At 38.6% G+C, this 16,911-nt stretch overlaps 1 protein-coding gene across 1 annotated transcript in view; it reads left to right on the top strand.

Moving 5' to 3' along the window:
* Positions 1-16,911, top strand: part of ZC3H6 (zinc finger CCCH-type containing 6) — a 75,321-nt gene that overhangs the window by 30,323 nt on the left and 28,087 nt on the right. Inside the window, exons 3-5 of the mRNA XM_075563133.1 lie at positions 1,484-1,606; positions 6,759-7,008; positions 13,791-13,921. Coding sequence (XP_075419248.1) covers positions 1,484-1,606; positions 6,759-7,008; positions 13,791-13,921 — 504 coding nt within the window. The remainder of the gene's footprint in view (positions 1-1,483; positions 1,607-6,758; positions 7,009-13,790; positions 13,922-16,911) is intronic.

Below are 16,911 nucleotides of genomic sequence, written 5' to 3'. Positions count from 1 at the left end.
TGCCAGCACTCCCTCACGCATCTCAGCAGCAAGTTGCCATAACTATGAGCGGTGCAAATACTGCAGATTAGTGTTAGCTTAATTTTATGTGCTATTTGGTATGATGCAATAGGTTATTTTTGAGATCTTGGAACACTCAACAACTTTCTCAATTTAAGTTCATGGTAAATGCTTCTTAACATTTCGACTTATGAAAGGATGGTGTGATAAGCCTACTCTTGTTAATAGTGTATGTGAGCTACAAATACTGTATGTCTTAGTTTCTTTTTTTAGAGGAATCTTCTCCCTTAAACAAGTCCTTCTCTGATAAATCTTACTACAGCAATCTCTTCATTTATTCTTTTTAAGCAAGTCTTGCTCTGATAGTGTTTTTCAAGTAAAAGATTTTTCTGAATTGGAGTTGTCTTCTGTTAATCACTGAGTAAGTTTGACTTTAATAAAGGGGCAATATTTAGTTCAAACCCTAACCAACAATAATTAAGTGCAGTTGAAGTTTCACAGAATAATTATAAAACTTTTTCCTTATATCACTTATCAAATTGAAAGTGAACACTACAAAACCTCCATGCCTTCAAGAACAAAAAATGAACACTGCAAACCAAACCTCCATACCTTTAAGAACAAAGCAAAGGAAAACACTTTGCCCTCCTGTACGAAGGAGAATTGAAGAATAAAGTAAAAGAAAACAGAGTCTTTCCCTGTTTAAGCATCAAAACTCAATTTCATTCAGATTTTTAAGTGAATTTCCTCTAGACCTGCATGCTGGGAATGCAAGGGTGATAAAATGCAGGCCCCGTGTCTTCACTTGATAAGGATGTCAAGAGCTCTTTGAAGGTCATTAACTCTAACCAAGTGGAGAAGATTCAATGACATATTTTGGAGGGGAATTACACTCATCCTTGAAAAAGCTTGCTTTTGATATTTTTCTATTATGTCGTATTTTAATTTAACTTCTCTTCAATTGTGGATTATATTTCTTATTTTAATTTTGCTATCTTTTAGCATTAGGGTTGTTATGAAAAAGAACTCTAAAGCCAAGTAAAGATAAACTAAAATGAGGAGACTTCAAAAGTTCATGGAAAAATGAAATTAAGAAACAGTGAAATTTGCTGTGAACTATTTGAAGCCTGTGTGTGCATACTTTACTGATATTATTGGATTATTCTGTTGATAAGGAACCAGTTTTTACTACCATTAAAATGAGCTTTAATCTAGATTTTTTAGAGCGTAGGTTCTCAGTATTTCTGTTTGAAGTCCTTGGGCCAAAGGGACGGTGAAAGGAATGCTGACATACAGCCTCGGAGCAGATAGGGAGATACACTGTGATGATGGCCTATGGAGTAAGAATTTTCCAGCTCGCCTTTCAGAGTGTATTCGAACATTACAATCTTAATTGGCACCTCTGAGTGAAACACGCTTATCTAGTTACTAATGAAATGTTTTTCCTTTTGTACATGTAATGTATTTATTTTTTCCCTTTCAGCACAATTCTCCATCTAGTGATAACAGTTCAGACGACAGCTTTGCTTCAGATGTTGAACATACAGAAAGCTCCCGTAAAAAAGGAACTGGTTTCTACAGGGATTATCACATTCCATTTCCTCAGGTATTACCTCTTAAAGAGAATGTCGAAGCTTTCCATTTTATGGCTGTCCTTTTTGGTATTTTTGAATAATGTTTTATAAGACATATGCTAGAAACTTTAAGTCTTTAAAGATAAAGACTATATAACAATACTATTTAATCTAGAACTATTAGGGAATGAGATATAGTATTAAAATTTGAAGATATTTAGGTGATATTTACCTCTATAAGTGTAACAATTATTTCAGGTATTTTGAAAATTAATTTTAAAACATAGCATACTTTCTGTCTTTCTTAAATATATTTCACTGTGCTAGTTAGAGTTAATTCTAAATTCTGACTTGCTTGAAGTTGTTCAGTAAGTGAATACTGAAAATATAAGTCGTTATAAAAATGTCTCTTTAAAATTTGAGAAGGAATGATATTCTCATTAGTAATTATATTAAGTTAGGTGAACATTCGAATGTATCTATATTCAATATGACGTCCTTGAGTACTGCTATACTCAGAACATTTTTATAATTATTCATTAGAACTGTTTTAAATCCATTGAATTCGTCAATGATTAATTTGGGGCCCAAATTTCAGTTGGATTTTTTTTTTTTAGAAATAGAAGTTATTTGTGGACTCTTCCAGTGTATAAAAAGATGCTCATGATGGACATTTCTATTTCACACAAGAGGACATTTTAAAATATCAAGTAATGAGATTTATAAGCTCCTGATTCATAGCAGTTACTGTAAGAAATCCCAAGAAGGAAGTAAAAAATATTTAAAACAGGGGCAGCATTGTGGGATCCAGCCCACATGCAGATGGGTCGTAAGGGATGATTATATAATTGAAGGGAAGAAATTAAGAGGCAGACAAAAGTATTGAGGTGCTCACCTCTTCCACGGTATCAGGAGCTAGGTCGGGAGAGAGTGAGAAAATGTGTTCTCACATCAATTTATATAGTCTCAGAGCATGGAAGCCCCCTTACTTGCAAGTAATACCTACATAACAAAGTGGAAAGTACCTTTACTCTAAGGCCCCTGAGCTCATTGGAGGAGTAACCAGACCTAGGGGCAGGTAAGGGGAGTGAGGGACTGTCCCCAAAGCAGGAGAACAGCACTAAAGCTGCCTGCCTGATGGTCACCAACCATTTCCTTAAGAGGCAACTTTAAGGTAGCACTGTTGTGTGAGGATATTGTGGGGATTAATCATCTCTAACTCACAAGTGTGTAGGTCTCCCTCCACCCAGAACCCTGACCTCCCAGGCTTCTTAAATATGAGAATAAAGAATTCGTCCGCATAGACTCTCTTCCCATTCCTCAGTGTCCCATAAGCATTATTGTAATAAATACACAACCTTCAGTTGTGACTCTTCTGAAGGACAAGGCTAATTTGCATGCATAAACAATAGTATATTTGTTGTAAATGTCTAATATTCTTTCAGCATTATGCAGTTACTTATTGTCATCTTAACATTGGCTGCTATACAAGTATATCACCAGATTCAGTGTTACTCTTTTATTTTAAGAAAACCAGTTAAAGAAATTGCCAAAGGGAGAAAGAATGGTCTACATTCATTTTCAGTGTTCTTCATTCTTTCCTTTAATCTGAGTCTCAATCTGGTCATCAGTCTTTGATTCTTTCTTTTTCTTTTCATTTATAGTCTTTTTCACCTCATGTCTTAAGCCTGAGTGTGTCTGCAGATGTACGCAGTGAGTGTTGCATTGAAATGCAATGCTCAGTTACCAACATGATTAGCTTCCAAAGACAAGGTTGTTATGCAAAAGCATTATGTGGAAATGGAGGATGACCACATCATATCACAAAATGGAGAATAACTACATCACTACATAGATGTCAGATTGTATCATTACACTGCCAAATCACTGAGAATCATGGTCCAGTCAAGTGAACACCTAACTTTAAGCATCTCAGCCATGCAGTACGCCTGCCTTGCTCCTTGCTATTTGTTACTGCCAGATTTATGTCATAAATATGCAAAATACTTGGGTAATAGGTATTTTTTACTGTGGTCGTAAATTCAGAGTGTCAGACAACAAGGTAGTCAATAAGTGAGGAATGAGTGTATGGCATTTTTCAAAATAATTTGAGACTTAGGATGACTTTTTTTCTTCATGAGAGGATTTTCACTTTTTGCCAGGTTTCTGGGAACTAAATTTATTACAATTTCAGAATATGAGACTTCTGGGCCTTTCCTAAAATTTTTGCATCTAAAATAGGGCTGCAGCCCTTGATTCATGCTTTGAAATTCCACCCACATTGTCAACTTCTATTCTCACTAGACGTTGGACTCTTTTTTTTGTGTGTGTGTAGAGGGAGAGTCAGAAGTGCTAGTCAGCTTTTCAACTGATGCTTTTTTGTTTGTTTTTAATCATTTTATTGGGGGCTCATACAACTCATCACAATCCATACATACATCAGTTGTATAAAGCACATTTGTACGTTCGTTGCCCTCATCATTCTCATAACATTTGCTCTCTACTTAAGCCCCTGGTGTCAGCTCCTCATTTTTCCCCTCCCTCTCCGTTCCCCCCTCCCATGAACCCTTGATAATTATAAATTATTATTTTGCCATATCTTACACTGTCCGACGTCTCCCTTCACCCACTTTTCTGTCATCCGTCCGCCAGGGAGGAGGTTATATGTAGACCTTTGTAATCGGTTCCCCCTTTCCACCCTTCTTTCCCTCCACCCTCCCAGTATCCCCACTCTCACCACTGGCCCTGAGGTGATCATCCCTCCTGGATTCCCTGTGTTTCCAGTTCCTGTCTGTACCAGTGTACATCCTCTGGTCTAGCCAGATTTGCAAGGTAGAACTGAGATCATGATGGGGGGTGGGGAAGAAGCATTCAAGAACTAGAGGAAAGTTGTATGTTTCATTGGTGCTACACTGCACCCTGACTGACTCATCTCCTCCCCACAACCCTTCTGTAAGGGGGTATCCAGTTCAATTGATTCTTTAGTGCTCCTTTTTCAGTACCCATCACTAATTTGTCTTCTCTGGTATGTCTTAAACTAAACCAAACTCACAACCATCAAGTAAGTGCTGACTCATAGTGACCCCCCCCTACAGGTTTCTGAAACTGTCACTGATTATGGGAGTAGAGAGCCCATTCTTTCTCCCTCAGAGCTGCTGGTGGTTTCAAACTGCAGACCATGTGGATCACAGCCCAATGCGTAACCACTACACCACCCAGGTTCCTACTTTTCCTGTTGTTTTAGGGGTAGGTCTGAACTACTTAGTCTGTCTACATTGTGATGAGAGAAAATTCAGTAGCATATCTTCCACATGTATTTTAGAGTTGACTCTGAGGATTAGAAAATACCCCAAGTACATTTTAAAATTCCATTATGTTGGATAACAGGTATCTGTTATATAACTAACATGCATCATTCCAGATTGAATATTGAAGTCATAGCCTGTAGTTAAATGAGAGGACGTTACGTAATTTCCCTTGTCTTCTTTCTTCTTTCTAATGGACTCTTTTCCCTTGATTATCATGGATTCAGTTTCTGTTTTACAGAAACCATCTGTCCCCATAGATATTCTAGTAGCACATAGAACTTAGTAATTACTGAAAAGACAAATAAATTATACATTTGGACAGAATTAATCTTTTTAAAATTTCCTTTATGTCCTCCTAGTCAGGTTTGAAAAAAAAAACACTTACTAAACCCTTGCTGATGAGTGCATTTTGTTATTTCAGTGATGAGCATGTAAAACATCTCCGTGGGGGAAAGATGAGACTTTCTGCTCGCTTAAAGATGTACAGCCTCAGAAACAGACACAGGCAGTTCTGCTCTATCATAGAGGGGCACCATGAGCCACAACTGACTTGACAGTGAGAGAGACAGACAAAGAATTTTAAAGCTTTTAATAAAAGTTCTTAAAACAAGTCAGAAAAGAGACAGTGCCTTTACAGTTTAAAATTGATAGGCTAATTGATTTTCTTCATTTATTTTCCATCTGTTTTATGATGAGTAAAGATCATAATGGTTTTCTGAATTAAACATACAAGTCTTTTCCCCCAGGTAGTGTTATTCTGTCACATTTAAAATGCACCAAGTCAAAGTAAGTCATAGTCTTGGCATTGTCAGGCCCTCAGGTTGTACGCATGTGCAGTTTCTTCTTAACTGACATAAGACATGTGGAACTAATGAAAATTTTTTAATGACTAAAGATGTACTTGAATACTATTATTAAATAAACTTCCAGGTCTAAAGAATATTCTTTGTTTTCATTTGGTTTTGAAAAGGAGCAATACAATTATTTATCTAGTTATCAACAGTTACTAATGGGCAAGTTCCGGAGAAATGGCAGTATAGTTAGTTAAACATTCTGGCTGCTGTCTGCGTGGTCAATGGTCCAAAGTCACTAACTACCCCACAGTAGAAGAATGAGATTGTGTGGTCCTGTAGAGATTGACAGTTTTGGAAATCCCATGGAGCATTCCCTGTCCTGTGGGTTGCTGATTCAGAATCGATGGCGTTGGGTTTTGTTAATTTATTTATCAGGGTTTTTTTTTTCAACTATAGAAAAGGAGCTACTTTTTCTGTTAGACTTCAAGTGTAAACATTTCCTTTTAATAAAATTTTCCATACATTTAAACAAGAACAAAACATTCTGCCATTGAGCCAACGCTGACTCCTAGCGACCATATAGGAGAGGTTAGACCTGCCCCTGTGAGTTTCTGAGACTGTGTGCCCCTTTAGGAGAGTAAAAAGCCTCATCTTTCTCCCTCAGAGCGCATGATGGCTTGTCACTGCTGACCTTGCAGTTAGTAGCCCAACGTGTAGTCGCTGCACCACTAAGTTAGGAGACTGTGCATGGCTTTCAACCCAGTACTCCCCATAACTATTCTTGGTCTTATTGTCAGAAGAACCTTTTTATTACTGAAAAGAAGGAGTTCCTGTATGATGTGAATTTTTAAGTATTCTTATGTATCATGAAAATATAGATACTGTGAAAACACTAAAGCATGAACATTAAAATGTTTATTAGTGTCAGAGGCAAGTTTTAATAGTGTTGTAGATAAATACTAATGAGGAGGCAGAACAAATAACTATCTGTTCACTCTTCTTCCTCCCAGGGTTCTGGGAAGAAAGATAACTTGTATTGAATGTGTGAAAGATTCTAATCCTCATTGTCCATTTTCACTTAGCGTGGCCATATATCAGGAGGGTACATGACGTCCCCCAAAGATCCACATAACAAAAAATTTAAAAATAAGGAATATGATGAATACAGTACCTACAGCGATGACAACTGTGGTAACTACAGCCAGGAAACAGAGGGAGATTTTGTCAAGCAACTGAAGCAGTATAGACAAGCCAAAGAAACCTCCAATTCTGCTGTGGGAGCATCATTTTCTAAAGCTCCAGGGGAAAAGAGAATGAAAGCACCCCAGCAAGGTCAGTATGAGAGTAACAATTTATTAACTCTTTATCCAAAACAGTTAGTGATCAAGTAAAGCTTTAGACACTTGACTTGCCCATTCTCAAGATCAGCTTCTTTTGTTGTACCTGAATTTTTGTTTGTTTTTTATAGACCATGTCCAGTTCTTGAGGATAAAAGTCTACAAATATATTGATCTGCATTTTGGCCTAATACTTTAATTAGAAAAAGATACTAATATTTTTGTTTGTTTTTTTGTTTATTTGTTTGTTTTAATCATTTTATTGTGGGCTTATACAATTCTTATCATAATCTATGCATACATCCATTGTGTCAAGAACATATGTACATTTGTTGCCATCATCATTCCCAAAACATTTGCCTTCCACTTGAGCCCTTAATATCTGCTGCTCGTTTCCCCCTCCCTCTCCACTCCCACCCCTCATGAACCCTTCATCATTCATAAATTATTATTTTGTCATATATTACACTGTCCGACGTCTCCCCTCACTCTCTTCTCTGCTGTCCATCCCCCAGGGAGGAGGCTGTACGTAGATTCTTGTAATCAGTTCCCCCTTTCCACCCCACATTCCCTCCACCCTCCCGGCATCGCCACTCTCAGCACTGGTCCTGAAGGAGTCATCTGTCCTGGATTCCCTGTGTTTCCAGTTGCTCTCTGTACCTATGTACATCTTCTGGTCTAGCCAGATTTGTAAGGTGGAATTGGGATCATGATAGTGGGGGTGGGAGGGGAGGGAGGAAGCATTTAAGAACTAGAGGAAAGTTATATGTACCCTTTGTCACCTAGTTCTTTCCTCTAGTTCCTTTTACTTTCCTCTTGTCCCACTATCATGTTCAGCCTTCATGTGGGTTTCAGTAATTTCTCTGTTACCTTGCCCTTGCTGAATCCCTACCAGGCCACTCACACCCTCCTTGCTACTAATTTTGGATCAATTATTGATCCCTGTTTGTTTGTTTTTTTAAGTCATTTTATTAGGGGCTCATACAACTCTAATCACTATCCATACGTACATCAATTGTGTAAAGCACATCTGTACATTCATTGCCCTCATCATTCTCAAAACATTTGCTCGCCACTTAAGGCCCTGGCATCAGCTCTTCATTTTTTCCCTTCCCTCCCGGCTGTCCCCTCCCTCATGAACCCTTGATAATTTATAAATTATTTTTTTGTCATAACTTGCCCTAAACAATGTCTCCCTTCACCTACTCTTCTGTTGTCTGTCCCCCAGGGAGGAGGTCACAGGTAGATCCTTGTAATCGGTTCCCCCTTTCCAACACACCGTCCCTCCACCCTCCCGGTAGTGCGACTCTCACCACTGGTCCTGTAGGGATCATCCGCTCTGGATTCCCTGTGTCTCCAGTTCCTATCTGAACCAGTGTACATCCTCTGGTCTAGCCAGATTTGCAAGGTAGGATTGGGATCATGATAGTGGGGGAGGAGGAAGCTTTTAGGAACTAAAGGAAAGTTGTATGTTTCATCATTGCTACGTCACACCCTGACTGGCTTGTCTCCTCCCTGAGACCCTACTGTAAGGGGACGTCCAGTGGCCGACATATGGACTTTGGGTCTCCACTCTGCACTTCTCCTCTCATTCACTATGCTATGATTTTTTTGTTACGATGATGCCTGATAGCTGATCCCTTCAACACCTCATGATCATACAGGCTGGTGTGCTTCCATGTGGGCTTTGTTGCTTCTGAGCTAGATGGACGCTTGTGTACCTTCAAGCCTTTAAGACCCCACACGCTATCTCTTTTGATAGCCGGGCACCCACCACATTTGCTTGTTCACCCTCTTTGTGGTGTCTTCAGCGATTGTTGGGAAGGTGAGCATCCCAGAATGCCAATTTAATCAAAGAAAGTATTCTTACATTGAGGGAGTACTTGAGTGGAGGCCAAATGTCCTCCTGCTACCTTAATACTAAACCTACAAATAAAGGTACATAGATCTATTTCCCCATCATCTTATATATTTGCATATGTACATGCTCTTTGCCTCCTAGCTCTTTCCTCTATTTCCTTTGACTTTCCTCTTGTCCTGCTATCATGCTCAGTCTTCATTTGGGTTTCAGTAGTTTCTCTTGGTTACATTACCCTTGATCATGCCCTACCAGGCCTCCTACACCCTCCTCACCACCGATTTGGATCACTTCTTGTTCCCTTGTCCCTGGGTTTAACAACACCACTACCTTTCCCCGCACCTCCCCCTCTCCCATGACCCCGTGGAACTGTCGATCCCGTTGTTTTCTCCTTCAGATTGTTCATCCATCCTATCTTATGTAGACAGACCTGTGGAGATAATAACATGTACAAACACAAGACAGATTAAAATCAAGCAACAATATATAAGAAAACAACAACAAATAACAAACCAATGACAAAAAAGCAAACAAAACACAACGAGAAAGAAAAGCTTGTAGTTAGTTCAAGGACTGTTTGTTGGCCTTTAGGAATGTTTTCCAGTCCAGTCTGTTGGGGCACCACGCCCTGGCCCCAAAGTTCACCTTCAGCATTCCCTGGGGACCTCGCTGCTCCGTTGCCTTGCTGTTCTGTTGCACCCCTTAGTGTTTTACCTCGGTGTTGCGGGATCTGATCGGGTGCAATTCCCACATTGTGTCTCCTGTTTTGCCCCCTGTAGGGCGATGGGTTAGTGAGGGACGTCATGTCTGGCCATGTGGTCCTTTCTGTGGACTGGCTGCTCTAATCGGAAACATCGTCTTCAGGGGCTGGTGGGCCAGGATGTGCTCCACTCTCTCCTACTCCTCCTTTCATCTGCTCCCGTGTGCTCTGATCAGACATGTCCCTCTCCCGGAGCTGCAGATTCAATGCCGTCCTTTGAAATAAATTCTTCTGTGGGGAGGGGCAGGTGTCCACGTAGTATTTGGGATAGGAGCCAGCCCCCCAGACTTCTCCACTGGTTCCCTACTCCATGCCGGCATGTTGCATTCGCATCTTGGAGTACTGGGTTAAAGTCTGGTCCCTCTTTCCCTGTGGAGATATAAACAGTACCCTCCCCTTGATACTTATATTTTAAAAGTGTATCAAACTGTCATGTTTTTCCCTTCTCTCTACTCTTTGAGGTGAAGTAATGGGTCGCGACACTCTTAATGTAATTGTCATTTAGTTATTGTTAATTAAATAACTAAGCTTGAGTAAACTGTTTTTAGGATTTTATTTCTTAACAAAATTCCTCTGACTTACACTGTAGTAATCACTGTCCTTGAGTCCAGATGTGGAGTCTGAGACCAGTCCATTTGTAGAGAGGACGTGCTCACCCTTCTCACCTGAGGTTTACCCTTCTAAGCTCTTCTTTGTTCCTTAAGGAATTGTGTATCACATTTTATTTCGCCATTTGTTTTTCCCTTGAATTTTGAAAGTAATATGTGGTTAATATGGAAAACTGAGGAGGGGCCAATAGTAAAAATCAAGCTTAAAACAAAGATAATTGGAATTCCAATGATGGCAGAAATAATTGCTATCACTATGTTTGGTTCATATTCTTTTAGAAATTAGAAATTTTCTAATCATTATTTTGAACCCCAAACTGCATATAATGGTACAACTTACTTTTCTCTTAATTGTGAATTATATCTGTTATTTTTAAGTTAATGAATAATTTTTAATATCTTCATTGTATTAGATTAAATAACATATACCATAATGTGTTTTAACAAGTGTATGGTTTGTTGGTTATAATCATTTCACATTTACGTTACCTTCAATTTGTTTAGTTTGTAAACCAAAAAGGGTTTCAGTAAACTCTTTATAAATATCACAGAAGACATTTTGGCAAATTTTTTTTTCAAAGTAATTTCTGAAAAGTAGAATTGGTGGATCGAAAGGTATAGTTACACATGTAATTTTTTTTATCCATATACCAAGTTGATTTACACAAAGATGATATTCCAGCTTACAATACCCTCACCAATGTGTGTAAATCCGAGTATCTCTAAATCCTCCCAACACAGAGGTTTACTGTTTGAGGTGAAAAAGTGATATAATAAAATTTTTTAATTACTTTGAAACAATTAAAAAATATTCATTATATTTGCTATAAATAGCAAATTATATATAGCAAATTGCCCCTTTCTGTCAGTTGCCTTTGTTGATAATTTTGCTATCATGTTTCTTCATACTCTTTCTGATTCAAAGAGTCTTCTTTTACAGTAGCTCAGGAGCCCTGGTTGGGTAAATGTTGGAATGTTGGGCTGTCTGCTCTCCTGAAGGTGGTGTGCAGCCTTGGAAACACTATGCAGTGTTACTCTGAGTTGCAATTGACTGATGACAGATGGCTTGGTTTGGAAGCTTATGTAGGCCCCAAACCAAACTGACTGCATCAAGTCAGTGCTGCCACATAGCAACCCTCTGTGGGTGTCTGAGACTATTTACAGTAGTAGAAAACCCAACTGCTGACCATGGGGATAGCAGCCCAACTCGTGACCTCTACACCGCCAGAGCTCCTGATATTTGTCTTCAGGTAGTTGTACATAAGCCATCCAAGTAATTCTTCTAGACTACTGGCTCTAACTACAGAGTGCATGGAAATCTGCAGAGCTTTCTAAGACAACGCTGGCTGGACATGCCCAGAGTGTCTGACTCTGATTAAGGTGGACCCCACAGTTTGCCTTTCTAACAAGGTCTTCAGTGATGCCCATGTTGTTCTAGATCAGTGGTTCTCAGCCTTCCTAATGCTGTAACCCTTTAATATAGTTCCTCATGTTGTGGTGACCCCAAACCATAAAATTATTTTCGTTGCTACTTCATAACTGTAATTTTGCTACTGTTATGAATCGTAATGTAACTATCTTCTATGCAGGATATATTTTCATTGCTACCAATTGAACATAATTAAAGCATAGTGATTAATCACAAAAACAACATGTCATCATATTGTGAAATATTTATTTCTAAATACAAATAAATGAAATTTTGGCTTGAAGCATGGTGTAGCATGGGTAATAGTTTTCCTGCCAGGTACTCGTATGTGGACATATCTGCATGTGGGCAGACCAACCTGCAGACAGACAGAGGAGCTGTTTCTCGGTTCCTAAGACCATCAGAAATATGTTTTCCAGTGGTCTCAGATGAACCCTGTGAAAGGGTCATTTGCCCCCCAAAAAGGTTGCAACCCACAGGTTGAGAACTGCTGTTCTAGATGTTTGAATGGCTCATGCTGAATTAAAAACTTAATTCATTTGAAGAATGCTATCAGGAATATTTTTATTTAATAAAAACATATTCTGGTGGGGGGGACATGTTCTGCCTGGCCTACACTTCATTCACAATAAAAAATTCATTATAAAAAAATAACAAACATGATCCAGGAAAGTTCTTGATCAGTCAGAGGATATAGTGGTATAAGATCCTAATCATGAACCCTATCAAATGAATGTGTGAAAGTCTCTCACTCTGATTTTGAGAGGCTGTACTCATTCCTGTCTTCCCCAGAAGGCAACCTGGTGGCACAGTGGGGAAGCACTTACCTGCTAACTAAAGGGTTAGCGCTCAGACCCACCATTCAGCCCACAGGAAAAGGATGTGGCAGTCACTTTCAATAAAGATTGACGGCCTTGGAAACCCGCTTTGTTCTATAAAGTTGTTCTGAGTCAGAATCGACTGACCAGCAGCAGGTCTGGTCTGTTTGGTATTTCCCCAAAACACTTCTCCTTGTATGAGGGGGGCTTCACAAAGTTCAAGAGAAACTGGAATAAAAAGAGTGGAATTTGTCCATGAACATTTTGAAGTTATTATAATACTAAGCGGTTTATACATTCTAAGTAGATTGATTTTTATACACAGCTTTCAAAGTAAGGAGCACATTGGATATTTAGTTTTTCTTACATCATAATATAATCCAAGAAACTTTTGTGTTAACTTTTATGTTTTAAGGGCATTAGAAAATTTACTAGATTAATACAACTTGGGTAAAACAAAAAACAATTATCTGGTAACTTTACATAATTTTTATCAATTAGTATCATTTTAGATATTTAGAAATACAAAGTTCTTTAAAGCTAAATGTTAATATATTTTCCCTTATCTGTCAATTCCATTTTTCCATGAACTTTTTGAAGCTCCATTTTAAAGTTACATAGAAACTGAGTTTGCTACAAATTAACCATTACTACTTTTAATGTCAAAACCACCAGCTGGTCTGTGGGAGAAAGATGCTTTGTACTCCCATAAGGATGTACAGAGTCAGACGCCCACAGGGCAGTTCTGTGTCCTTAGGGTCACTATGAGTCATAATCAACTTGATAGCCATGAGGATAAGAGCGATAAGGTCTTCCTTAGAAATAAAAATATTTAATTCATTTAACAACAGTAAACCATTGGGACCTTATTAGTGATCGTATTATGAGGAAGATTGAAAACAATAAAACTAGATTTGCATATATATGTCATCCCTTAACAAACAGGGACAAAAATAATAACCTAGTAAGTAAAATAAAAAGATTACTTCTTTCCCAATGAATCTAACCCTAACTCAAAGCCACTGCTATTGAGTCAATTCCAACCCATATCAGCCCTCTACAGGGTTTCCAAGACTACATATTTATGGGAGCAGATAGCCTCTTTTTTCTCCCACAAAGTGACTGGGGGTCTTGAACTGCCAGCCTTGCAGCTAGCCAGTGTAGTCTTTACTCAGCAGCCCTTGGTGGGGCGGGTGGATGTACACTGTACATCCTTGACTATATAAAATACACTGTTTCTTGTAAGCGAATAGACTGAAATGTATTTTTTTAAAACTATGTTAAATGTGTTTTAACTTTTCTAGGTCTAGAACCCAGGATTAAAAGTTACGTTGGTCGAGGACGTGGTCTGCAGAAGAAAATCAAACGCAAAGACCGTGGGGGAAGATCCAATAAAGGCCCTAATATTTATTCAGGAGTAGATGACTTTCACGAGGTACTGAGAGGAACTTTAAAAAAATCATTTTATTGGGGGCTCATACAACTCTGATCACAATCCATACATACATCCTTTGTGTCAAGCACATTTGTACATTTGTTTTCATCATCATTCTCAAAACATTTGCTTTCTGCTTGAGCCCTTGGTATCAGGTCCTCATTTTTTCCTTTCCCTCCCTGCTCCCCCTCCCTCATGAACCCTTGATAATTTATAATTATTATTATTTTGTCACATCTTACCCACTCCCTTCACCCACTTCCATGTTGTCCTTCCCCCATGGAGGAGGTTATATGTAGATCTTTGTAATCGGCCCAATGTCCTTCTGTTACCTTAATACTAAACCTATAAATATATGCACACAGATCTGTTTCCCCATTCTCATATATAAATATATTTGCATATGTACATGTCTTTAGACCTCTCTAAATGCCCTTTGCCTCCCAGCTCTTTCCTCTATTTCCCTTCACCTTTCTCTTGTTCCACTATCATGCTCATTCCCCACCACGGTTTCAGCGATTCCTCACATATCTATTTCCCCTTCCTCATATGAGAGGAGCTTTTTAAAATCTTTGAACCTGTTTGGTTTCAAAGAAAGCATTGTGGTTTTAATACTCTTCTAATAAATGAAAGCTTTCTGTCTCAGATTAGTTGAGTTGTAGGATTTTACTTTAATTCATCATGAAACTAATATGTAGGCATAAATAAAATGGGTATGTTTGAAAGCAAAGCACTATGCTGTGTTAACCCCAGGCTATGTTCCCTTTTTCCAGGAGGCACCTTCCTAAGTGCAGCTGCAGAGGAATCAAAGAGTAAAGGAATAGGCCCAAGAAGGGAGGCGGTGGGAAATTAACTTAAATATTAGAACTGAAAGAGCAAAAAGGGGGATATAAATGGTTGGAAAGATGAATTGAAGTACCTTGCATATAGTAGATATTGAATAAATATGTTTGAAAAAATTGAACTCTGGACATAAATATTTCAACTTTGTAGTCACTTTCTGAATTAAGTAGTCCCATTCCTGTATTCTGCTACTGTTCTAATAGCATTTGATTTAATTATATGGAGCAAGAATGTGTTACTTGATGTTGTAATTTTAAAAAATAATTTCTTTGTTTGCTGGATTATAGCTGTTTTTAAAAAAATAATCATTTTATTGGGAACTCTTACAGATATCGTACCATTCCATAGCTAAATCACATCAAGCAGTAATATAAAATTGCTACCACAATTAGTCTCAAAACATTTTCTTTTTTGATAACAGCTTCCCCCTTGTCCCTTCCCTCTCCCACCATACCCCCTAGGAACCCTTATTCTTTTTTTAATTTTCTATATCTTACACAATCCAATACATCCATTCACATACAATTCTGTTACTCAGCCCCATCGAGTGGAATTATACAATCTTCAGTACTATGGGCTCTCCCTTCCTCTTCTTCCCCACCCCCATCCTTTCAGAGAGCCATTATTCCTGTTACTGTTCCTGAAGGGTTTTTAATCTTGATTTTCATGTCCCGAACAGTCTTAAATATACAAATGAAAATATGCAAATCTGAGATACTTACTGAGGTCAAACACATAAAAAAACATAATAGAAAGGGGAAAGCCTATGAAAGAACTAGAGGACAGTTAATGTGGTTCATCAGTGCCATGCCGCTGCTGGACTTAGCATCCTTCCTGGGTGGCCATTCTGAGAGGGTCTGTCCAATTATCTTACAGGCTGTCCAATTATCTTACAGGTGGGTTTTGAGTCTCTACTACAGTCACAACCTTTCACATCGATTTGGTTGCTTGTTTTTGAACTTCTTAGACCTCTTCCCATTGACACCTCATGAGCACACAGGCTTGCGTGCTTCTCTCATTTTTTGCATTTATCACATTTAAAATCCTTTTCCATGTGTTGATCATCATTAAACTACATTACAAATGATGCCTGTTTACTGGCTGTCAGGAAAACTATTTCTTAGAATTCCTAAGAAATAGGGGAGTGCCAAAGCATCTTAAGTGCAGGAACAGTCTGAAGGCGGCCAGTCCCGAGTAGAGTGAACTTGGGGTTGCCACTAGAGTAGCCACCATATGTACTTTCCATACTAGGCCTTTCAGAGATTATACTGTTGTTGCTATCAAACCAGCTTCCTAACCCTGTGTACCTTTGCCCTGGTGTGTAATGCTGCCCTTTAAATCTTAAATGGTAATTATTCTGACATGGAGGTGAGTGCAGTTCTAGACCTGAAAAGTGACTAAGGGATTTCTCCAGTCTGACTGTGAAGCCTAATTACCGTATGTACTCTAGTATAAGCCAACCCGAATATCAACCGAGGCACCTAATTTTACCACAAAAACTGCATAAAAAGCGTGCTTAATAACTTGGCTTATATCGAGTATATACAGTAATCTTTTTTTGTGATTTTGGGTTTTGTTCCATATTTCCTGCCACTCTTCCAAGATCATCTAATGTGATTCTTTTCAGAGTCGTTAGTAGTGCTAAGTGGGCACCATGTATTTCTGGGTTGTAGAGACTGATGTTTGCATGAATACCATTAGTTATTGATCCTCTGGTACTTCTTGGAGTGGTTGGAAGTCGACTGATCTTTTGGATACAGTTACTCTGTGTATTTGTTCCAGGTTCTTTCAATGATACTGTCATGGTTTCATAGGTTGACTATTGAAAACAAAAACACCCACAAAAACAAAACCACTGCCTTGTGCTGATTCAGACTTATCGGGTGCTGACGGCTGTAGATCTTTACAAGAGCAGATAGGCTTCTCTTTCCTATAGATCAGCTAGTGTGTTTGAACTGCTAACTTGTGGTTAACACCCCAATATTTAGCTGACAGCATACCCAGCCCTCCAATTTTGCCCATGGAATCCTCTGAGACTGCATTCTGAGGCTTCCACCTGGAGAAACAATGAGTGCTCATTATAATGAGCACTTTGAGCCCCTCTTTGAATTTTTTGTTTAGTTCTTGACCTCACCATTTCTTCATTT

The sequence above is a fragment of the Tenrec ecaudatus genome, chromosome 11 (genome assembly GCF_050624435.1).
Source record: "Tenrec ecaudatus isolate mTenEca1 chromosome 11, mTenEca1.hap1, whole genome shotgun sequence".
NCBI classification, from domain to species: domain Eukaryota; kingdom Metazoa; phylum Chordata; class Mammalia; order Afrosoricida; family Tenrecidae; genus Tenrec; species Tenrec ecaudatus.
Note: the sequence above shows the minus strand (reverse complement) of the source record. Positions and strands in the feature narration are given on the sequence as shown.